Source organism: Zosterops lateralis (assembly GCF_965231275.1).
Source record: "Zosterops lateralis genome assembly, chromosome: 37".
Taxonomy (NCBI): domain Eukaryota; kingdom Metazoa; phylum Chordata; class Aves; order Passeriformes; family Zosteropidae; genus Zosterops; species Zosterops lateralis.
Window position 1 is genome coordinate 943,409 of NC_139797.1, and position 25,168 is coordinate 968,576.

At 40.9% G+C, this 25,168-nt stretch overlaps 2 protein-coding genes across 2 annotated transcripts in view; both read right to left on the minus strand.

Moving 5' to 3' along the window:
- MYBPC2 (myosin binding protein C2) overlaps positions 1-7,832 on the minus strand; it is a 46,680-nt gene extending 38,848 nt beyond the window's left edge. Inside the window, exon 1 of the mRNA XM_083882094.1 lies at positions 7,650-7,832. Coding sequence (XP_083738220.1) covers positions 7,650-7,668 — 19 coding nt within the window. The 5' untranslated portion in view covers positions 7,669-7,832. The remainder of the gene's footprint in view (positions 1-7,649) is intronic.
- Positions 7,833-9,489: 1,657 nt separating this feature from the next.
- SCAF1 (SR-related CTD associated factor 1) lies at positions 9,490-24,538 on the minus strand (the record flags this gene model as incomplete). Its single annotated transcript, XM_083882144.1, has 6 exons — positions 9,490-10,764; positions 15,826-15,954; positions 17,982-18,110; positions 18,162-18,227; positions 20,239-20,321; positions 21,589-24,538. Coding segments are annotated over 6 exons (3,543 nt in total), but the record flags the coding sequence as incomplete, so codon positions are not given.
- Positions 24,539-25,168: the final 630 nt, after the last annotated feature.

Consider the following 25,168-nt stretch of genomic DNA (forward strand, 5'->3'; position numbering starts at 1 on the left):
AAATAATCCCCCAAAATCCCCAAAAATTCTCCAAATAATCCCCCCAAAAATCCAAAATAATTTCCAAAAAAAGTTTCCCAAAAATCCCTTAAAAATCCCTTAAAAATCCCTTGAAAATTCTCAAAAAATTCCCCCAAAATTCCCCCTAAAATCCCCCCAAAATTCAAAAAAATCCCAAAAAATCCCCCCTAAATCCTCTCCAAATCCTAAAATAATCCCCCCAAAAATTCCCTCAAAAATCCTCAAAAATTCCCTCATAAATCCCCCCAAAATCCCCCCAAATCCTCAAAAAAATACCCCCAAATTCCTTTAAAAAGCCCCAAAAATCCCCTAAAAAAATCCCCCCAAAAATCTCAAATAAATCCCTGCAATATCCCCCAAAAATCCAAATTAATTCCCAAAAATCCAAAATAAATCCCTAAAAAATCCCCCAAATTCCCAAATAAATCCTCCAAAATTCCAAAATAAATCCCTAAAAATCCCAAATAAATCCCTAAAAAATCCAAAATAAATCCTTTCAGAATCCCCAAAAAATCCAAAACAAATCCCTAAAAAATCCTTTAAAAATCCAAATAAATCCCTAAAAAATCCCCCCAAATCCAAAACAAATCCCTAAAAAATAAAAAAACCCCTAAAAAATCCCTTAAAAATCCCCCAAAAAATCCCAAAAAAATCCCTAAAAAATCCCCCCAAAATCCCAAAAAAATCCCAAATAAATCCCTAAAAAATCTCAAAAACATCCCCAAAGAATCCCAAATAAATCCCTAAAAAATCCCTAAAAATCCAAAATAAATCCCAAATAAATCCCTAAAAAATTCCCCCAAAATCCCTAAAAAATAATAAAAAAAATCCCAAAAAATCCCTAAAAAATCCCCCAAAATTCCAAAATAAATCCCTAAAAAATCCCAAATAAATCCCCAAAAAATCCCTAAAAAATCCCCAAAAAATCCAAAATAAATCCTTAAAAAATCCCAAATAAATCCCTAAAAAATCCCAAATAAATCCCTTTAAAAATCCTTAAAAAAATCCAAAATAAATCTCAAAAAATTCCCAAATAAATCCCCCAAAATTCCAAAATAAATCCCTAAAAAATCAAAAACAAATCCCTAAAAATTCCCAAATAAATCCCCAAAAATTCCAAAATAAATCTCTAAAAAATCCAAAATAAACCCCCAAAGAATCCAAAACAAATCCCTAAAAATTCCCTAAAAAATCCAAAAAAATCCCAAATAAATCCCCCAAAATTCCAAAATAAATCCCTAAAAAATCCCCCAAAATCCAAAATAAATCCCCAAAAATCCCAAACAAATCCCTAAAAAACCCAAAATAAATCTCTAAAAAATCCCCTCAAAATTCAAAATAAATCCCTAAAAAATCCAAACTAAATCTCAAAAAATTCCCAAATAAATCCCTAAAAAATCCTTTAAAAATCCCAAATAAATCCCTAAAAATTCCCAAATAAATCCCCCAAAATTCCAAAATAAATCCCCAAAAATTCCCAAATAAATCCCCAAAAAAATCCTCCAAAATCCAAAATAAATCCCAAAAAATTCCAAAATAAATCCCTAAAAAATCCCAAATAAATCCCCAAAAATTCCCAAATAAATCCCTAAAAATTCCCAAATAAATCCCTAAAAAATTCCCAAATAAATCCCTAAAAATTTCCCAAATAAATCCCAAATAAATCCCTAAAAAATCCAAATAAATCCCTAAAAAATCCAAATAAATCCCGAAAATCCCAAAAAAATCCCAAAAAATTCCAAACAAATCCCTAAAAAATCCCTAAAAAATCCAAAATAAATCCCTAAAAAATCCCAAATAAATTCCTAAAAAATCCCTAAAAAGTCCTTTAAAAATCCAAATTAACTCCCAAAAAAACCCCCAAAAAATCCCTTTAAATTCTCCATCCCCTAAAAATAAATTTCGCTTTCCCCGGGCTTGGGTGACAAATTCCCGGGGGGTCAAATGTGGGTTTTGATCCCCCCAAAAATAATAAAAAATTAAAAATAACCCGGGGCAGGGTCAGGCCAGGCTCAAGTGACACCCCCGGATCAAGTGACAGACCCAGGGAAAGGAAAATAATAAAAGAAATTAAAATAAAAAAAATAAAATAAAATTAAAAAAATAAATAAATAAAAAAAAATAATAATATATATGAAAATAAATGAAAATGAAAATTATAAATAATAAATAATAAATAATAAAATATATGAAAATGAAAATAATAAATAATAAATAATAAAGAAATAAATTATAAAAGATATTAAAATAAAAATAATAAATAAGAAATAAGAAATAATAAAATATATGAAAATGAAAATAAAAAAAAGTGAAAATAAAAATAATAAAATAAATAAAAATAATAAAATATATGAAAATAAATAAAAATGAAAATTATAAATAATAAATAATAAATAATAAAAGATATGAAAATGAAAATAATAAATAATAAATAATAAATAATAAAGAAATAAATTATAAAAGATATTAAAATAAAAATAAGAAATAAGAAATAAGAAATAATAAAAGATATGAAAATGAAAATGAAAATAAGAAATAATAAAATATATGAAAATGAAAATAAAAAAAAGTGAAAATATAAATAATAAAATAAATAAAAATAAAAATAATTAATTAAATAAAAATAATAAAATATATGAAAATAAATGAAAATGAAAATTATAAATAATAAATAATAAATAATAAAAGATATGAAAATGAAAATGAAAATTATAAATAATAAATAATAAAGAAATAAATTATAAAAGATATTAAAATAAAAATAAGAAATAAGAAATAAGAAATAATAAAATATATGAAAATGAAAATGAGAATAATAAATAATAAAATATATGAAAATGAAAATAAAAGTGAAAATAAAAATAATAAAATAAATAAAAATAAAAGTAATAAAAGATATGAAAAAAATGAAAATGAAAATGAAAATAAAAATGAAAATAATAAATAATAAATAATAAAATATATGAAAATGAAAATGAAAATAAAAATGAAAACAATAAATAAATAAAAATAAAAATTATAAAATAAATTAAAATAAAAAGAATAAAATATATGAAAATGAAAAAAATAAAAAATAAAAATTAAATAATAATAAAATATGTGAAATGAAAATAATAAATAATAAATAATAAATAAATATGAAAATGAAAATAAAAATGAAAATAATAAATGAAAAGAATAAATAATAAATAATGAATAATAAATAATAAAATATATGAAAGTGAAAATGAAAATAAAATAATAAATAATAAATAATAAAATATATGAAAATGAAAATAAAAATAAAATGAAAATAAAAATAAAAATAAAAATAATAAATAAGAAAATATATGAAAAAATGAAAATGAAAATTATTAATAATAATACATAATAAATAATAAAATATATGAAACAAATTAAAAATAAAATAATAAATAATAAATAATAAATAATAAATGATATTAAAAGGAAAATTAAAATTAAAATGATAAGTAATAAATAATAAATAATAAATAATAAATAATAATAAATAATAAATAATAAATAATAAATAAGAAAAGATATGAAAATGAAAATGAAAAAATAATAAATAATAAATAATAAAATATATGAAGATGAAAATTATAAATAATAACTGATAAATAATAAATAATAAATAAGAAAAGATATGAAAATGAAAATAATAAATTAAAAAAATAATAAAAGATATGGAAATGAAAATAAAAAAGATAAAAAATAAATAATAATAAATAATAAATAATAAAAGATATGGAAATGAAAATGAAAATGATAAATAATAAATAATAAATAATAAGAAAATGAAATTAAAATTAAAATTAAAATAAAAAAAATTAATAAATAATAAATAATAAATAATAAATAATCAAACGAAACTTAAAAAAAAACTTTAAAAGTTTTTAATAGTGTCACAACCCTCCTAAAATTGTCACCCCCAAAAATTGTCCCAAACCCCCCAAAAAATTGTCACCCCAAAAATTGTCACCCCCAAAAATTGTCACCCCAAAAACGTCACAAAACCCCAAAAAAATTGTCCCCAAACCCCCCAAAAATTGTCAAAATCCCCCAAAAAATTGTCACCTCCCCCCCCCAAAAAAAATTTGTCACCCTCTAAATTTGTCCCCCCAAAATGTCACGACCCCCCCAAATCTCGTCCCCTCCCCCCCCCCGGGTCCGGATTTAGCGGGGGGTCAAATGTCACCTGAGTGTCACGTGAGTGTCACCTGAGTGTCCCCTCCCCCCCCCCCCAAAGCGCTGACTCAGCACCTGCAGCCGGGACAGGGAACGCCCCAAAAATTCTCAATATTTTGGTTCAAAATTCCTCAATTTTCATCCAAAAAAATCCCAAATTTTTGTCCCAAAAATCCCAATTTTCCATCTGAAATTCTGGTTTTTTTGTACCCCCAAAATTTCAGTTTTTTACCCCCCAAAATTCCGAATTTTCACCCCAAAAATCCCAATTTTTTGGCTCAAAATTCAGAGATTTTTGTGGAAAAAAATCTTAATTTTTCAGCTGAAATTCTGGTTTTTTTGTAGGCCAAAAATTTCAATTTTTTATCCCAAAAAATTCCAAATTTTCACCCCAAAAATCCCAAATTTTTGTCCCAAAATTCCTAAATTTTCGTCCCCAATTTCCCAATTTTTGTCCAAAAAATCCTAATTTTCCATCTGAAATTCCCTTTTTTTTGTACCCCAAAATTCCCAATTTTTCACCCCAAAAATCCCAAATTTTTGTCCCAGAATTCCCGAATTTTCATCCCCAAAACCCTCAAATTTCCATCCGAAAAAATCCCAAATTTTCATCCCAAAAATCACAATTTTTCACCCAAAAAATCCCAAATTTTTGTCCCAAAAATCCCAATTTTCCATCAGAAATTCTGGGTTTTTTTGTACCCCCAAAATTTCAGTTTTTAACCCCCCAAAATTCCGAATTTTCACCCCAAAAATCCCAATTTTTTGGCTCAAAACTCAGAGATTTTTGTGGAAAAAATCTTAATTTTTCAGCTGAAAATCACTTTTTTTTTGTAGGCCAAAAATCTTGATTTTTTATCCCAAAAAATTCCAAATTTTCACCCCAAAAATCCCAATTTTCACCCCAAAATTCCCAGATTTTTATTCCAAAATTCCCAAATTTTTATCCCAAAAAATCTCAAATTTTCATCCCCAAAATCCCAATTTTCCATCAGAAATTCCCTTTTTTTTTGTATCCTGAAATTCCTAAGTTTTCATCCCAAAAATCTCAGATTTTCAACCCCAAAAATCCCAATTTTTTGTCCCAAAATTCCCAAATTTTCACCCCAAAAATTCTCAAATTTTCATCCCAATTTTTTGTCCCAAAAATTCCCAAATTTTCATCCCAAAAATCCCAATTTTTCATTCCAAAATTCCCAAATTTTCATCCCAAAATTCCCGAATTTTCATCCCCCAAATCCCCAAATTTTCATCCCAAAATTCCCAATTTTTTTCCCAAAAATTCCAAATTTGCACCCCAAAAATCCCAATTTTTTATTGCAAAATTCCCAAATTTTCATTTAAAAGATCCCAAACTTTCATCCAAAAAATCCCAATTTTTTATCCCAAAATTCCCAGATTTTTATCCCAAAATTCCCAAATTTTCACCCCAAAATTCCCAGATTTTTATCCCAAAAGTCCCAAATTTTCACCCCAAAAATCCCGAATTTTTACCCCCAAAATTTCCATATTTTCACCCCCAAATTCCCAATTTTTCAACCCAAAATTCCCACTTTTTTTCCATCCCAAAATTCCCAATTTTCTACCCGAAAATTCCAATTTTTTACCCCAAATTTCCACCCAAAATTCCCATTTTTTTCCACTCCGAAATCCCCAAATTTCAACCCCAAAATTCCCAAATTTCCACCCCAAATTCCCAATTTTTCCAACCCAAAATTCCCATTTTCCTCCCCCGTTAATTAATGAACCCCCATTAATTAATTGACTCATTTGAGGAATTTAAAAAAATAATTTTGGAATTTTTTTGAGGATTTTTTGTGGGATTTATTTTTTTATTTTTTGGAGATTTTTTTTTTTGTGTTTTTTTGGATTTTTTTGGGATTTTTTGGAATTTTTTTGGAATTTTTGGGGAATTTTTTTTGGATTTTTAAAATTTTTTTTTTTATTTTTGGGGGATTATTTTGGAAATTTTTTGAGGATTTTTTTGGGGTTTTTTGAGGCAGAAATATTAAGAATTATTAATTAATTAATTATTAATTACTCCCATTAATTCTCCTCCCCTGGAATAATTAATTTCCCTCCATTAATTAATCAGCTCGTTAATTAATTAATTAACACCCGTTAATTAATTCAAGAAATTCAATAAATTCAAATTTTAAAAGGAGATGAATTCAAATAATTAAATAAATAAAATTATTTTGATCAATTCAAGTCATTCGATAAATTCAATAAATTCAATTAGTTCAATAAATTCTATAAATAGAATTTAAAAAGTCAATAAATTCAATAAAAATTTCAAAAATTTCAACAAATTCAATAAATTCAATTAAATAAGCGACATAAATTCAATAAACTCAATTTAAAAATGAAATAAAATAATTTCAATAAATTCAAATCGTTTAAAAAATAAATTTCAAGAAATATAAAAAAATTAAAAATAAAATAAATTCAAATAAATTCAAATTATTAGATTAAAAAATAAAATTTCAATGCATTAAATATTTTAAATAATTCAGATAAAATAAAATAAAACAAAACAAAACAAAATAAATAAAATAAAATGAAATAAAACTAATAAATTAAATTAAATTAGTTAAAATAAAATAAAATAAAATAAAATAATTCGATAAAAAAATAATTTCAATGCATTAAATATTTTAAATAATTCAGATAAAATAAAATAAAACAAAATAAAATGAAATAAAAATAATAAATTAAATTAAATTAAATTAAATTAAAATAAAATAAATTCAAATAATTCGATAAAAATAATTTCAATGCATTAAATGTTTAAAATAATTCAAATAAAATAAAAGAAAAAAATTAAAATAGATAAAATGAAATAAAATAAAAATAATAAATTGAAATAAATTAAAATAAAATAAATAAAATGAAATAAAATAAAAATATTAAATCAAATTAAATTAAAATAAAATAAAATAAATAAAATGAAATAAAATAAAAATATTAAATCAAATTAAAATAAAATAAAATTAATAAAATGAAATAAAATAAAAATATTAAATTAAATTAAAATAAAATAAAATAAATAAAATGAAATAAAAAAAAAAATTAAATTAAATTAAATTAAAATAAAATAAAATAAATAAAATGAAATAAAATAAAAATATTAAATCAAATTAAATTAAAATAAAATAAAATGAATAAAATGAAATAAAATAAAAATAATAAATTAAAATAAATTAAAATAAAATAAATAAAATGAAATAAAAGAAAAATATTAAATCAAATCAAATTAAAATAAAATAAAATAAAATAAAATAAAATAAAATATTTCAACAAATTCAAACAAATTCAAAGAATTAACTAAACGAAACAAATTAAATTAACCCCCCCCCAATCCAATTAACCCCCCCGCGGCTGCTAAATTAATTCATTAAATTAATTAAATTAATTAATTAAATTAATGAGTGCCTTACCGGCTTTAGCCTCGGGCATGGCGGCGGCTCCACGGGGCGGCCTCGAGTGACGCTCCGCCCCCTGGGCGGGGCCTTTTAAACCCGCCCCGCCCACACAGGCCCCGCCCACACGGATAAGCCACGCCCACACCGCAGACACCACTCAGTCATTGGCCACGCCCACAGAGATAAGCCACGCCCACAATCCACATATCTCATATATACCTACTCATTCATTGGCCACGCCCACACAACTAAGCCACGCCCACACCGAACAACCCCATTTTATCAACGCATTCTTTGGCCACACCCACAAAAATAAGCCACGCCCACATTGACCGCCTCATTATAACTACTCATTCAATGGCCGCGCCCACATAATAAACCGCGCCCACATAAATAAGCCACGCCCACATCAAACTCGTCCAATCAGATCGCGCTTCCAATTAGGCCACGCCCCCAATTTAAGCCATGTTCATCAAACAAAGCCACGCCCACTCTGCTCTTACTCTCAATTTAGCCACGCCCCCAAATTTAAGCCACACCCCCAATTCGAACTACACACCCCACTTTAAGCCACGCCCCCATTTAAGCCACGCCCCCACACCGAGGCCACGCCCCCTTTCAGTAATAAGGTCCCCAAATTAATTTTTATTTCTTTTTTTTTTTTGGGTTTTCAGCTCCTCCCACCCTGAATTTTTGGGGTTTTTTTCCTAAATTTTGGGGAGTTTCAAGTTTAGGAGGGTTTGAAATCTTCTCCCTGAATTTTTTGGGGGTTCCCACCTCAATTTTTTGGGGTTTTCCCTGAAATTTTTGGGGGTTCTCACCTCAATTTTTAGGGATTTTTCCCCAATTTTTAGGGGATTTTTCTCCAATTTTTAGGGGATTTTTCCACAATTTTTTTGGGGATTTTTCCCCAATTTTTTAGGGGATTTCCCGCCAATTTTTAGGAGATTTTTCGCCAATTTTTAGGGGATTTTTCCACAATTTTTTTGGGGATTTTTCCCCAATTTTTAGGGGATTTTCCCCCAATTTTAAGGGAATTTTCTCCAATTTTTAGTGGATTTTTCCCCAATTTTTAGTGGATTTTCCCGCAATTTTTAGGGGATTTTCCCGCAATTTTTAGGGAATTTTCCCCCAGTTTTTAGTGGATTTTCCCCAATTTTTAGGAGATTTTTCTCCAATTTTTAGGGAATTTTCCCACAAATTTTTTGGGGATTTTTCCCCAATTTTTTAGGGGATTTCCCCCCAATTTTTAGGGGATTTTCCCGCAATTTTTAAGGGATTTTCCCCCAATTTTTAGGAGATTTTTCTCCAATTTTTTACGGATTTTTCCCCAATTTTTAGGGAATTTTCCCCCAGTTTTTAGTGGATTTTCCCCAATTTTTAGGAGATTTTTCTCCAATTTTTAGAGGATTTTTCCACAATTTTTAGTGGATTTTTCCCCAATTTTTAGTGGATTTTTTCCCCAATTTTTAGGGAATTTTCCCCAATTTTTAGGAGATTTTTCTCCAATTTTTAGGGGATTTTTCCACAATTTTTTAGGGGATTTTCCCCCAATTTTTTAGGGGATTTTCCCCCAATTTTTTAGGGGATTTTCCCCCAATTTTTAGGAGATTTTTCGCCAATTTTTTAGAGAATTTTCCCCCAATTTTTAGGAGATTTTCCCCCAATTTTAATGGGATTTTTCCTCAATTTTTAGGAGATTTTTCCCCAGTTTTTTTAGGATTTCCCACCCCAATATTTTAATTTTTTTTTTTATTTTTCCCCCTTAAATTTTAACCCCCCAAAAAAACCCCCAACCCACCAATTCCCATCTCCAAACTCCATTTACACCATTTATTTTTTAATTTTTTATCTATTTCATTGTATTTTTTTTTTTTTTTTTAGGATTACACCTCAAGATTTTGGGCAAAGAAATTTTTCTTTTAAGGGAGAATAAAACAAAAGGGGAAAAAATAATAAAATAAATTTTTGGGGCGTTGTTTTAAAGGAGGAAAATAAAACAAAAAAATAAAATAAATTTTGGGGGAGAAAAAAAATAATAAAATAAATTTTGAGGGGATGTTTTAAAGGAGAAAAATAAAACAAAAAAAAATTTTTGGGGGGATGTTTTAAAGGAGGAAAATAAAATAAAAAAAATAAAATAAAATAAATTTTGGGGGGGTGTTTTAAGGGAAGAAATAAAAGAAAAAAAATAAAATAAATTTTGGGGGAGAAAAAAAATAAAATAAATTTTGAGGGGATGTTTTAAAGGAAGAAATAAAACAAAAAAAATAAAATAAAATAAATTTTGGGGGGATGTTTTAAAGGAGAAAAAAAAATAAAATAAATTTTGGGGGAGAAAAAAAATAATAAAATAAATTTTGGGGGGATGTTTTAAAGGAGAAAAATAAAAAAAATAAAATAAATTTTGGGGGAGAAAAAAAATAATAAAATAAATTTTGAGGGGATGTTTTAAAGGAAGAAAATAAAAAGAAAAAAAAATTTGGGGGAGAAAAAAATAATAAAATAAATTTTGAGGGGATGTTTTAAAGGAAGAACATAAAACAAAAAAAAAAAAAAAAATTTTAAGGGAGAAAAATAAAACAAAAAAAGGAAAAAAAAAAAAATAAATTTTGAGGGATGTTTTAAAGGAGAAAAATAAAACAAAAAAAATAAAATAAATTTTGGGGGAGAAAAAAAATAATAAAATAAATTTTGGGGGGATGTTTTAAAGGAGAAAAATAAAACAAAAAAAAAATAAAATAAATTTTGAGGGAAAAAAAAAAAATAGAATAAAATTTGGGGAAACATTTTAAAGAAAAAAAACAAAACAAAAATTAAAATAAATTTTAAGGAAGGAACACGTAATTTTTTTTTTTTACCAAATCCATGCTAAACAAAGGGCGAAAAAATCAATTTTTTTTTTGTTTTTTTACGGGGAAAAAAAGGGAAAAATGTGAATTATTTACACGGGGGGCAGGGGGAGGCCGGGGAGGGGTTTTTCCCCCGGATCTTTGGGGGGTCCCGGGGGCTCCTCGGGGGGGGCCCCTTTGCGGCCGCGCCGACGGAAATATTTGTAACGTTGGACGTAAGCGCAGACGAGATTGTTCACCTTCACCGGGTTGATCTCCCCGCTGCGGCTGTGGCAGATCTGAGAAAGGAAAATAAAAATAAAAATTAAAATTTGGGGGGGGGATTTTTTCTGGATTTTTTTTCTGGATTTTTTTGGATTTTTTCTGGATTTTTTTGGGGATTTTTTTGATTTTTAAATGGATTTTTTGGGGTTTTTTTGGGGGATTTTTAGGAATTTTTTAGGGATTTTTTGGGGATTTTTTTGGGATATTTTAAGGATTTTTTAGGGATTTTTTTGGGGTTTTTTTTCTGGATTCTTGGGGAATTTTTTTGGATTTTTTGGGGATTTTTTTTTGGATTTTTTCTGGATTTTTTTTGGGGATTTGTCTGATTTTTTTTTCCTGGATTTTTTTTCTGGATTTTTTGGGGATTTTTTTGGATTTTCTTTTCTGGATTTTTCGGGGATTTTTTGGGGATTTTTTTCAGGATTTTTTAGGGAATTTTTTGGAATTTTTGGGGATTTTTGAAGTTTTTTGGGGGGATTTTTGAGGGGACTTTTTTTGGATTTTCTATAATTTTTTAGGTGAACACCAGACTGTTCACCCTGACGGGGTTGATCTCCCCGCTGCGGCTGGGGCAGATCTGGGGAAGAGAAAATAAAAATAAAAATTAAAATTATTTTTGAGTGGTTTTTTTTTTTTTTAGGATTTTTAAGGGTTTTTTTTTTTTAATTTTTTGGGGTTTTTTGGGAATTTTTAGGGGATTTTTTGGATTTTTTGGGATTTTTTTTTATTATTTTTGGGGATTTTTTGGGGATTTTTTGGGAATTTTTGGGGGAATTTTTAGGGATATTTTAAGGTTTTTTTTGGGAATTTTTTGGAGATTTTTTGGGGTTTTTTTAAAGGATTTTTTGGGGAATTTTTTTTGATTTTTGGGGGGTTTTTAGAGATTTTTATTTTTTGGGGTTTTTGTAGGGTTTTTTTAATAATTTTTGAGGATTCTTTGAGGGATTTTTAGGGGTATTTTAGGGATTTTTTAGTAATTTTTGGAGATTTTTTTTTTTTTTTGGTGTTTTTTTGGAATTTTTAGAGATTTTTTAAGAATTTTTTTAGGGATTTTTTGGGATTTTTTAGGGATTTTTTTTGCATTTTTTAAGGAATTTTTTTTGATTTTTTAGGGGGTTTTAAAGGATTTTTTGAGGGATTTTATTGAGGATTTTTCTAGATTTTTTGGGGATTTTTAAAGGATTTTTTAGGGATTTTTTAGGGATTTTTTGGAGGATTCTCTATAATTTTTTAGGTGAACACCAGACTGTTCACCCTGACGGGGTTGATCTCCCCGCTGCGGCTGGGGCAGATCTGAGAAAGGAAAATAAAATTAAAAATTATTTTTTAGGGAATTTTTTGGGATTTTTTGGGATTTTTTGGAATGTTTTTTTTATTTTTTTAGCGGTTTTTTTTGGAATTTTTAGGGGATTTTTTGGGGATTTTTTTGGGGATTTTTTTGGATTTTTTTAGCGGGTTTTTAAAGAATTTTTTTGGAGATTTTTTGGGATTTTTTTAGGGATTTTTTTAGGGATTTTTTGGGGTTTTTAGGGATTTTTTTAGGGATTTTTTGGGGTTTTTAGGGATTTTTTTGGGGGGTTTTTTGGGATTTTTTTTGGATTTTTTGGGACTTTTTGAGGAATTTTTTGGAGATTTTTTGGGTTTTTTGGGGGGTTTTTTGGGATTTTTTGGGGGGTTTTTTGGGATTTTTTGGGGGGTTTTTTGGGATTTTTTGGGATATTTTAGCGGGTTTTTAAAGAATTCTTTTAGGGATTTTTTTGGGGATTTTTGGGGGATTTTTTTGGAGTTTTTAGGGATTTTTTGAGGGGATTTTAAAGGATTTTTTAGGGATTTTTTGGAAGTTTTTTTTGATTTTTTGGGGATTTTTGGGGGATTTTTTGGAATTTTTTTTTTGATTTTTTAGGGATTTTTTAGGGATTTTTTGGAATTTTTTTGGGGGGATTTTTTGGGGGATTTTTTGGGGGATTCTCTATAATATTTTAGGTGAACACCAGACTGTTCACCCTGACGGGGTTGATCTCCCCGCTGCGGCTGGGGCAGATCTTGAGAAAAAAAAAATAAAAATAATTAAAATTATTTTTAATTTTTTAATTTTTTTTTTTTTTTTTTTTTTTTAGGATTTTTAAGGGATTTTTTTTTTTTAATTTTTTGGGATTTTTTTGGGGGATTTTTTTTTTTTTTTTTTTTTTGGATTTTTGGGGGTTTTTTGGGAGATTTTTAGGGATTTTTAAAGAATTTTTTTAGGAATTTTTTGGGGTTTTTTTTGATTTTTTGGGATTTTTTTGGGATTTTTAAAGAATTTTTTGAGGGATTTTTCTGGATTTTTTGGGGGGATTTTTGGGATTTATTTCTGGATTTTTTGGGGATTTTTCTGGGATTTTTTTGGGAATTTTTTGGGATATTTTCTGGATTTTTATTGGGATTTTTTTTTGGATCTTTTCTGGATTTTTGGGGGATTTTTTTGGATTTTTTTCTGGATTTTTTGGGGATTTTTTGGGATTTTTTTAGTATTTTTAAGAGAATTTTTTGGAGATTTTTTGGGGATTTTTCTGGAATTTTTTGGAGGCTTTTTTTATTTTTTTTAAAGATTTTTTGGGGGTTTTTTAGGGATTTTTTGGGGTTTTTTTGGAGAATTTTAGGGGTTTTTTTTTTAATTTTTAGGGATTTTTTTGGATTTTTTTTTTTTTGTTTTGTTTTGTTTTGGTTTTTTTTAGGGATTTTTTAGGATTTTTTGATTCTGGTGTCACCTTGTGCAGGGCCTTGCTCAGGATGTCCTTGTCTCGTCCTTGGGGATGTCCTTGGATATTTCCCCCCAATTTTGGCCATTTTTGGCCATTTTTATGAGGATTTTTTCTATTTTTATGGGGATTTTTCCCGTTTTTATGGGAATTTTTGCCATTTTTGTGGGAGTTTTGGCCTGACCTTGTGCAGGGCCTTGCGGAGGATGTCCTTGTGCTCGTCCTTGGATATTTCCCCCCAATTTTGGCCATATTTGTGTAAATTTTGGCCATTTTTTGCTATTTTTATGAGGATTTTTTCTATTTTTATGGGGATTTTTGCCCATTTGTGTCTGACCTTGTGCAGGGCCTTGCTCAGGATGTCCTTGTCTCGTCCTTGGGGATGTCCTTGGATATTCCCCCCCAATTTTGGCCATTTTTATCGGAATTTTGGCCATTTTTATTAGAATTTTGGCCATTTTTGGCTATTTTTATGAGGATTTTTTGCTATTTTTATGAGGATTTTTTCTATTTTTATGAGGATTTTTTCTATTTTTATGAGGATTTTTTCTATTTTTATGGGGATTTTTGCCATTTTTGTGGGAATTTCTGTCTGACCTTGTGCAGGGCCTTGCTCAGGATGTCCTTGGCCCCATCCTTGGGGATGGCCTTGGATATTTCCCCCCAATTTTGGCCATTTTTGGCCATTTTTATGAGGATTTTTTCTATTTTTATGGGGATTTTTCCCGTTTTTATGGGAATTTTTGCCATTTTTGTGGGAGTTTTGGCCTGACCTTGTGCAGGGCCTTGCGGAGGATGTCCTTGTGCTCGTCCTTGGATATTTCCCCCCAATTTTGGCCATTTTTGTGTAAATTTTGGGCATTTTTTGCTATTTTTATGAGGATTTTTTCTATTTTTATGGGGATTTTTGCCCATTTGTGTCTGACCTTGTGCAGGGCCTTGCTCAGGATGTCCTTGTCTTGTCCTTGGGGAGGTCCTTGGATATTTCCTCCAAATTTTGGCCATTTTAATCAGAATTTTGGCCATTTTTGTGGGGATTTTTTCTATTTTTATGGGATTTTTTCTATTTTTATGGGATTTTTTCTATTTTTATGGGGATTTTTTCTATTTTTATGGGGATTTTTGCCATTTTTGTGGGGATTTCTGTCTGACCTTGTGCAGGGCCTTGCTCAGGATGTCCTTGTCTCGTCCTTGGGGATGTCCTTGGATATTTCCCCCCAATTTTGGCCATTTTTATCGGAATTTTGGCCATTTTTATTGGAATTTTGGCCATTTTTATCGGAATTTTGGCTATTTTTTGCTATTTTTATGGGGATTTTTGCCATTTTTGTGGGAATTTTGGCCTGACCTTGTGCAGGGCCTTGCTCAGGATGTCCTTGTCTCGTCCTTGGGGATGTCCTTGGATATTTCCCCCCAATTTTGGCCATTTTAATCAGAATTTTGGCCATTTTTGGCCATTTTTATGGGGATTTTTCCTATTTTTATGGGGATTTTTTCTATTTTTGTGGGAATTTTGTCCTGTTTTTGTGGGGATTTCTCCCATTCTGGCCTGACCTTGTGCAGGGCCTTGCTCAGGATGTCCTTGTGCTCGTCCTTGGATATTTCCCCCCAATTTTGGCCATATTTGTGTAAATTTTGGCCATTTTTGGCTATTTTTATGGGAATTTTTCCTATTTTTATGGGGATTTTTGCCCATTTGTGTCTGACCTTGTGCAGGGCCTTGCTCAGGATGTCCTTGTCTCGTCCTTGGGGATGTCCTTGGATATTTCCCCCCTATTTTGGCCATTTAAATCAGAATTTTGGCCATTTTTATTGGAATTTTGGCCATTTTGGGCTATTTTTATGAGGATTTTTTGCTATTTTTATGAGGATTTTTTCTATTTTTATGAGGATTTTTTCTATTTTTATGGGGATTTTTTCTATTTTTATGGGGATTTTTGCCATTTTTGTGGGAATTTCTGTCTGACCTTGTGCAGGGCCTTGCTCAGGATGTCCTTGTACTCGTCCTTGGATATTTCCCCCCGATTTTGGCCATTTTTATCGGAATTTTGGCCATTTTTGGCCATTTTTATGGGGATTTTTCCTATTTTTATGGGGATTTTTTCTATTTTTGTGGGAATTTTGTCCTGTTTTTGTGGGGATTTCTCCCATTCTGGCCTGACCTTGTGCAGGGCCTTGCTCAGGATGTCCTTGTCTCGTCCTTGGGGATGTCCTTGGATATTTCCCCCCAATTTTGGCCATTTTTGGCTATTTTTATGGGGATTTTTTCTATTTTTATGGGGATTTTTCCCGTTTTTATGGGGATTTTTGCCATTTTTGTGGGAGTTTTGGCCTGACCTTGTGCACGGCCTTGCGGAGGATGTCCTTGTACTCGTCCTTGGTGATGTCCTTGCGCTGGTAGAAGGGTTTGATGGCCAGTTTGACCTCCTCGACCGCCCGTTCCTGCGTGTGCAGCTTCTTCAGGTACTGCGGGGGATGGACACGGGTCACTGCGGTCACTCAGGGGTCACTCAGGGGTCACTCAGGGGTCACTCAGGGTCACAGGGGTCATACAGGGGTCACAGGGGTCACTCAGGGGTCACTCAGGGTCACAGAGGTCATACAGGGGTCACAGGGGTCACACAGGGTCATACAGGGGTCATTGGGGTCACTCAGGGGTCACAGGGGTCACTCAGAGGTCACAGGGGTCACACGGGGTCATACAGGGGTCATTGGGGTCACTCAGGGGTCACAGGGGTCACTCAGAGGTCATACAGGGGTCACAGGGGTCACTCGGGGGTCATACAGGGGTCACTGGGGTCACTCGGGTCATACAGGGGTCAGCGGGGTCACCCAGGGGTCAGCCGGGTCATAGGGGGTCACTCAGGGGTCAGCATGGTCATATAGGGGTCACATCAGGGTCATACAGGGATCACAGGGGTCACTCAGGGGTCAGCGTGGTCATACAGGGGTCACTCAGGGGTCACTCAGGGGTCACACAGGAGTCAGCGGGGTCATATGGGGTCACATCAGGGTCATATAGGGGTCATAGGGGTCATACAGGGGTCATAGAAGTAATATGGGGTCACATCAGGGTCACACAGGGGTCATACAGGGGTCACTGGGGTCACTCAAGGGTCATACAGGGGTCATACAGGGTCACACAGGGTCACACAGGGGTTATTGGGGTCACACAGGGGTCACAGAGAGGTCATTGGGGTCACCAGAGTCACCCAGGGTCGTACAGGGTCATACAGGGGTCATAGGGGTCACAGAGGGGTCACAGGGGTCATATGGGGGTCATAGGAGTCACACAGGGTCATAGGGGGTCAGCGGGGTCATACAGGGGTCACAGAGGTCATAGAGGGGTCACAGAGGTCATACAGGGGTCACACCAGGGTCATACAGGGGTCACAGAGGTCATAGAGGGGTCACAGAGGTCATAGGGGGTCACCAGGGTCACACAGGGGTCACAGAGGTCACACAGGGTCAAGGTTCCCAAAATTGGACTGATTTGGGGTGACCACAACCCCCTGTGGTCATCAGAGCCAGTGTGGGGTGTCCCCCGTGTCCCCCCACATCCCACCCCCCTGTGCCCCCCCGTCCCCGTGTCCCCTGTCACTGCCCCGTGTCCCCCAGTGTCCCCAATGTCCCCAATCCCCCCAATGTCCCCCCAATGTCCTCAATGTCCCCAATCCCCCCAATGTCCCCCCAATGTCCTCAATGTCCCCAATCCCCCCAATGTCCCCCCAATGTCCTCAATGTCCCCAATCCCCCCAATGTCCCACAGTGTCCCCACTGTCACTGACCTTGTCACTGTCCCCTCGGCCCTCGCTGTCCCTCCTGTCCCCAATGTTCCCACTGTCCCCAATGTCCCCAAACCCCTTGATGTCCCCAATGTCCCCCCAATGTCCCCAATCCCCCCCAATGTCCCCCCATACCTTGTCACTGTCCCCTCACTGTCCCTGGTGTCCCCAGTCCCCTCAATGTCCCCAATGTCCCCCAATGTCCTCCACTGTCCCCACTGTCACTGCCTTGTCAACTGTCTCCTCGCTGTCCCCAATGTCCCCAATGTCCCCAATCCCCCCAATGTCCCCAATGCCCCCACTGTCCCCAATGTCACTGACCTTGTCACTGTCCCCTCGCTGTCCCCACTGTCCCCAATGCCCCCACTGTCCCCACTGTCCCCAATGTCACTGACCTTGTCAACTGCCCCCTCGCTGTCCCCACTGTTCCCCAATGTCCCCATTGTCCCCAGTCCCCCCAGTGTCCCCAATGTCTCACCTTGTCACTGTCCCCTCGCTGTCCCTGGTGTCCCCAATGTCCTCAATGTCCCCATGTCCCCAGTGTCACTGACCTTGTCACTGTCCCCTCGCTGTCCCCACTGTCCCTCCTGTCCCCAATTCCCCCAATGTCCCCATGTCCCCAATCCCCCAATCTCCCCCAATGTCCCCACTGTCCCCACTGTCCCCAAACCTCTCGATGTCCCCACTGTCCCCAATGTCCCCCCATACCTTGTCACTGTCCCCTCGCTGTCCCTCGCTGTCCCTCCTGTCCCCAGGGGTGGGGAACAGGCTGGGGGGGGGTCCCTGCCCCCCCGGGCCCCCCCCAGGCCCCCCCGGGCCCCCCAGGCCGGGCAGGGCGGGGGAGGGGCCGCTGGGGGGGAGGGGCAGCAGGTACGGGGGGGGCACCTGGGGGGGCCCCGGGGGGGGCTGGGCGGGGCCCAGGGGGGGAGGGGCGGCCTTGCTGTGACTCAGGATCTGCCAAAACATAAAATGGGGGGAGGAAAATGGGTGGGGGGCACCTTTGGGGATGTCCCTGATCCTTTTGGGGGGTCCCCATCCCCATTTCGGGGTCCCCACCCCCATTTGGGGGCCCTTTTTGGGGTCCCCCTCCCCTTTTTTGTGTTCCCCACCCCCATTTTGGGATGTCCTTGACCCCTTTTAGGGGTCCCCATCCCCTTTTTTGGGGCCCCCACCCCCATTTTGGGGTCTCCCTGTCCCATTTTGGGGTCTCCTTGTCCCTTTGGGGGGTCTCCATCCCCTATTTGGGATCCTCACCCCCATTTTGGGGTCCCTTTTGGGGGTCTCCATCCCCTTTTTTGTGTTCCCCACTCCCATTTTGGGATGTCCTTGACCCCTTTTAGGGGTCCCCATCCCCTGTTTTGGGGTCCCCAACCCCATTTTGGGGTCTCCCCGTCCCATTTTGGGGTGTCCCCAACCCCATTTTGGGGTCCCCAATCCCCATTTTGGGGGGTTCCTACCCTCATTTTTAGGATTCTAATCCCATTTTAGGGTCCCCACCCCCATTTTAGAGTCCCCTTGCCCCATTTTGGGGTCCCCCATCCCCATTTTGGGATCTCTCTGTCTCTTTTGGAGTCCCCCTGTCCCATTTTCGGGTCCCCCTGTCCCATTCTGGGGTCCCCCATCCCCAATTTTGGGGTCCCCATCTCCTTTCTGGGGTGTCCCTGTCCCCTTTTTGGGGGTCCCAACCCTCATTTTGGGCCCCCCACCTCCATTTTAGGGTCCCCCTGCCCCATTTTTGGGTCCACCTGTCCCATTTTGGGGCCCCCCAGCCCCATTTTGGGTCCCCCATCCCCATTTCGGTGTCCCCCAGCCCCATTTTAGGGTCCCCAGTCTCATTTCAGGGTCTCCTGTCCCTATTTCAGGGCCCCTCATCCCCATTTTGGGGTCTCCACCTCCATTTTCAGGTGTCCCTGTCCCCTCTTTGGGGGTCCCAACCCTTATTTTGGGATCCCCATCCCCATTTTGGGATCTCTCTGTCTCTTTTGGGGTCCCCCTGTCCCATTTTGGGGTCCCCCATCCCCACTTTGGGGTCTCCATCCCCATTTTGGGGTCCTCATCCCCTTTTTTGGGGTCCCCACCCCAATTTCGGGGTCCCCCATCCCCACTTTGGGGTCTCCACCCCCATTTTGGTGTCCCCATCTCCTTTCTGGGGTGTCCCTGTCCCCTTTTTGGGGGTCTCAACCCCCATTTTGGGGCCCCCCAGCCCCATTTTGGGTCCCCCATCCCCATTTCGGTGTCCCCCTGTCCCATTTCAGGGTCCCCCATCCCCATTTTGGGACCCCATCCCCATTTCGGTGTCCCCCTGTCCCATTTCAGTGTCCCCCATCCCCATTTCGGTGTCCCCCTGTCCCATTTCAGGGTCCCCCATCCCCATTTCGGTGTCCCCCTGTCCCATTTCAGGGTCCCCCATCCCCATTTCGGTGTCCCCCAGTCCCATTTCAGGGTCCCCCTGCCCCATTTCGGTGTCCCCCTGTCCCATTTTAGGGTCCCCTTGCCCCATTTTGGGGTCCCCCATCCCCATTTTGGGATCTCTCTGTCTCTTTTGGGGTCCCCCTGTCCCATTTTGGGGTCTCCATCTCCATTTTGGGGTCCTCATCCCCTTTTTTGGGGTCCCCACCCCATTTTGGGGTCCCCTGTCCCATTTTGGGGTCCCCATCCCCTTTTTTGGGGTCCCCACCCCAATTTCGGGGTCCCCCATCCCCACTTTGGGGTCTCCACCCCCATTTTGGTGTCCCCATCTCCTTTCTGGGGTGTCCCTGTCCCCTTTTTGGGGGTCTCAACCCTCATTTTAGGGTCTCCTGTCCCCATTTTAGGGTCCCTGTGTCACATTTTAGGGCCCCTCATCCCCATTTTGGGGTCCCCATCCCCATTTTGGGTCCCCCTGTCCCATTTTAGGGTCCCCCAGCCCCATTTTGGGTCCCCCATCCCCATTTTGGTGTCCCCAACCCCATTTTTGTGTCCCCACCTGGTTGGTGGCCTGGATGAGCTCCTGGGCCTTGGCTCTGCTGGCCAGGTTTGCCTCCTCCATCTTGAACAGCAGCGCCGTCACTGCGGCACACAAACGGTTAAAAAAATCCCTTTTTTATCCTTTTTTATCCTTTTTTCCCATTTTTTTCCCATTTTACTGATTTTTCCCCATTTTTCCCAATTTTTTAACCAATTTTTCCCCATTTTTTAACCAATTTTTTCCCATTTTCCTCATTTTTTACCGATTTTTTCCCCTATTTTTTCCCATTTTCTACCAATTTTTTTCCCATTTTTTCCCACTTCCTCCCATTTTCTCCATTTTTTCCCATTTCTCCAGGTTTTTTCCTCATTTTCCCCCATTTTTCCCCATTTTCCCATTTCCCCCGTTTTTTCCCCATTTTTTCCCGATTTTTTACCAATTTTTTCCCATTTTCCTCTTTTTTTCCCCTATTTTTTCCCATTTTCTACCAAATTTTTTCCCCATTTCCCCCCAATTTTTCCCTTTTTTTTCCATGTATCCCCATTTTTTCCCATTTCCTCCAATTTTCTCCATTTTTCCCCATTTCTCCGGGTTTTTCCCTCATTTTTTCCCATTTCCCCCCATTTTTTCCCATTTTTCCCCCTTTTTTCTCTCATTTTCTCCCCCATTTTCTCCTGTTTTTTTCTCCCATTTTTCCCCCATTTTTTCCCATTTTCCCCCCACCCAAAACTGTCCCCAAATTGTCCTCAGGAAGTGCCACCACCCAAACTGTGTCCCCAAACTGTCCCTGAAGTGACACCAAACTGCCCCCAAGTGCCACCACCCAACCCCTGCCCCCAACCCCTTTCCCCAACTGCCACCACCCAAACTGTCCCCAAAGTGCCACCACCCAGGTGTCCCCAGGTGTCCCCAGAGTGTCCCCAGGTGTGTCCAGGTGTGTCCCAGGTGTCCCCAGAGTGTCCCCAGGTGTGTCCCCAGGTGTGTCCCCAGAGTCCCCAAGTGTCCCCAGAGTGTCCCCCCAGTGTCCCCAGGTGTGTCCCCAGGTGTCCCCAGGTATCCCCAGGGTGTCCCCAGGGTGTCCCCAGGTGTGTCCCAGGTGTGTCCCCAGAGTGTCCCCAGGTGTCCCCAGGTGTCCCCAGGTGTGTCCCAGGTGTCCCCAGGTATCCCCAGGTGTGTCCCCAGGTGTCCCCAGGTGTCCCCAGGTGTGTCCCCAGAGTGTCCTCAGGTGTGTCCCCAGGTGTGTCCCCAGGTGTGCCCAGGTGTGTCCCCAGGTGTGTCCCCAGGTGTCCCCAGGTGTCCCCAGGTGTGTCCCCAGGTGTGTCCCAGGTGTGTCCCAGGTGTCCCCAGGTGTGTCCCCATGTCACCTACATGCCAGCACGCCGCTGGTGGCGCAGTCCACCCCTCCCTGCAGGCTCCACGCTGTGGCCGTGGCCGTCCCCGTCGCCGTCCCCGTCGCTGTCCCCGCTGTCCCCTGTGTCCCCCCTCCGGCCGTCACCTCGTCCTTGCCCTCGCTGCGGCTGTCGGCCTCGGCCTCAGCGCCCTGGGGGATGTCCCCCGGGGCCGTCCCCGGTGTCCCCTCGCCCTGGGGGTGTCCCCCGCCGTCCCCCTCGGGCAGGAAGGACACGTCGGGGGTCTTGCAGCTGCTGTCCACGGTTTGCGAGTCGGGGGTCAGCTCTCTCTCCGCCGCCGCCGTCGCCGCCGTCGCCCCCGCGGCCATTTTGGGCGTTTTCACGGGACTCTGAGATTTTTTTGGGGTTCCCAGGTCGGATTTTTCGGAGCCGGACCAGGCGGGGTCCGTTTTTTGGGGCAGGCGGAGGGGAGGGGAGGCGGCGCCGCTCTGGCTGCAGCTGTCGGCTTTGGATTTCTTCAGCACGTTCTTGGCCTTGCCCTTCCTCTTCTTGCGCGCCTCGCCTTTGCTCTTGGCCTTCACCTTCTTCACCGCCGCCCCTTTGCTGCTCTTGGCGCCTTTGGCCTTGCGGGGTTTGGTGGTGGCTCCATCCCGGGGCTGCAAATCGGATTTCGGGGCGGTTTTATCGGCTTTCTCGTCGGGTTTGAGGAACGCCGCGCGGCTCTCGGCGTCGCGGGCGAATTTCACCCCGATGCCGGCGCCTCCGTCCTTGCCCGGCGTGGCCGTGGTGGAGCTGACGCCTTCCCTGATCAGCACCGACACCTTGGACTGCAGCTTCACCTTCCTCGACGCCGTTTTCGGGGCCGTTCCCTCCGTTTCCTTGTGCCCGGCGCCGCTTTTGGTTTTCCGGCCGGATTTTTCCCGCTGTTTCTCCTTGGTTTTGGCGGGTTCGGCCGGGGCGGGCTCGGCGTATTCCTTGAATTTTTTCTTGTATTTCTCCCTGGGTGGCGGCCTCTCCTCTCCGCGACTCCGTTTCCTCTCTTTATCCTTTTTTCCCGGCTCCGGCGCGGGGCGCGTCTCGCTCTTCCTGGCCGGGAACTCGGCGTGTTCTCGGTCGGAGAACCCCTCGAAGCTCAACCCCTCGGAGTCGTAGAGCACCTCCCGTTTTGGCTCGGGGCTGGCGGCGCGCCGGCTCACCGTGATGGTCCTTTTGATGGCGAATAAATCGGAATCGTTGAGCTCCTGCACCGAGGGCGGCACCACGGCCCCGCGCCGCCGCGACGGCTCCGATTTGTCCGATTTCCCGTCGCCGTCCCGGCGCGATCCTCGCCTCTCCCTCGACCTGGATCTTTGTTTTTTCTTCTTTTTGTCCCCGCGGTGTTTGTCCTTGTGGCGGGACCGCCCCGAGCTGCCGGATCTCCGCCGGCCGCGCCGTTTCTCCCGGGATCGGGAGCGCCGGGACCACGAGCGGCGCCGGGAGCGCGAGCGGGACCCGCGACGCCGGTGCTGCCGCTCCTTGGATTTCCCCGACGCCGCCTCCGGGGCTTTCCACGTCGTGCCGGCGGATCCCCCGCGCTCCCGGGAGCGTTTGGGCTTTTTTCGGGATGAGGATGAGGATGGAGAGCGCGGCGGCGGCGGAGGAGGAGGAGGAGGAGGAGGAGGAGGAGGCGGCGAGGGCGGCGCGCGGAGCCGGCGCTGCGAGAGGATTTTACGCCGTAAATCCGACCCGGATCCGGCGCCGCCGGAGCCGCTTTTCCAACGCGTCTCGGGCTGGGATTCGGCGCCGAAATCGGCCTCCTCGTCGGAGTCGGCGTGGAGGGAGAGGAAATCGTCCCCCCCCTCGGGGAGCCGGGGGGCTCGGGGGGGGTCCGGCACGGCGCGGCTGCGGCCGGGGCCGCCGTTCCCAGCGCCGTTATTGCTGCTGCTGGTGCCTCCGGCGCGGAAAATCCTCACGGGGCTGAATCTCTCCTCCTCGGGCTGGACGATCTCCCCCTCCTCAATCTCCGAGTCGCCGGCCGTGCCCCATTCCCGCCGGGAGCCGCCGCCGCGGTGGTGCCGGGAGGGTTTCGGCGCGTTCCCGGCGCGGTTTTGGGGTGGGCCCGGTGAAATCTGAGGAGCTTTGGGGTTCCCTGCCGTCACCACCTCCAGGCTGAGCTTTCCCCCGTCGAATTTGGGGTGGGCCTCGCTCTCGGCGCGGTTCTTGCCGCCCAAATCCACCACGAAGACGCGGCGGCGCGGCTCCGGCGCGGCTCCCTCGGGTGGGGATGAGCCTTCCTCCCTCTCCTCCTCCTCCTCATCCTCCTCCTCCTCCTCGGGCAGAGTGGAATCGGCTCCCGGCGGGTTTGGGGGCGTTTTGGGGGGTCCGGGCTCAGGGTCCTTCTCGCAGTCCTGGCTCAGGCTGTTGTCGTCGTAGATCCCGGCCAAGGTCTCCGAGATGCGGCTGATGCTGTGGGAAACGTCCGGCAGCGCCCGCGCCTCTTCCTCCTCCTCCTCATCCTCCTCTTCATCCTCCTCCTCCTCCTCCTCTTCTTCTTCCTCTTCTTCTTCCTCCTCCTCCTCCTCCTCGGGGCTGCTGGGGGAGGAGCTGGGGTTGGAGCCCGTGGGGTCGAAGGGGTCGTATTTCTGGTCCTGCCGCCCCCCCTGGGGGTCTTTGGGGGGCGAGGCCGAGGAGCCGCCGCCGAAGCCGAACTCCTGGGGGGCGGCGGGACCCCCCAGCGCCGGGTTCTCCTCGTCCGTGGGGTGGAAAGGATCATAAATATCCAGGGAGGGCGAGCGGGGCCGCGCCGAGGCGGGCGGGGGGCCCGAGGACGACGAGGAGGACGAGGCCGACGACGAGGAAGAGCGAGAGGATGATGAAGACGATGATGATGATGATGAAGAAGAGGAGGAAGAATCGGCTTTTTCCGGGTGGGCGCGGCCGGGCTCGTCGCGGGGAGGAGGAGGAGGGGGCTGGGGGGGTCTCTGCTGGTTTTGGGGACCCCCGGGACCCCCCGGGGCGGCAGCTCGGGGTCCCCGGGGCCGGCGGGGCCGGGCGGGGGGAGGGGGAGGGGCACGGCGGGGCCGGTGGGGGAGGGGAGGGGCCGGGGGCGGCCCCAGGGGGGGGAGGGGAGGGGACAGGGGACCCCCCGGGAGGCGCCAGCGCCGCCAGGAGGAGCCGGGGAGGTGACCTGGGAAAAAGGGGGAAAAAATAATGTGAAAAATTGAGGTGTTGGATTCTAGAAAGATCCATCCGGAATTAACAGTTGGCACAAAAAAATTCCCTCATTTGTACCCAAAATCCCCCCATTTCCACCCAAAATCCCCCCATTTCCACCCAAAATCCCCCCATTTCCACCCAAAATTCCCCCATTTCCATCCTGAATTTCCCATTCCCGCCCTGAATTCCCCAATTTCCACCCTAAATTTCCCCATTTCTGCCCCAAATTCCCCCATTTCTGCCCCAAATTTCCCCATTTCCGCTCTAAATTTCCTCATTTGCACACAAAATTCCCCCATTTCCAACCAAAAGTTCCTCATTTCCACCCTAAAAAATCATTTCTCCTCTGAATCTCTCATTTCCACCCCAAAATCCCCCATTTGCACCCAAAATTTCCCATTTGC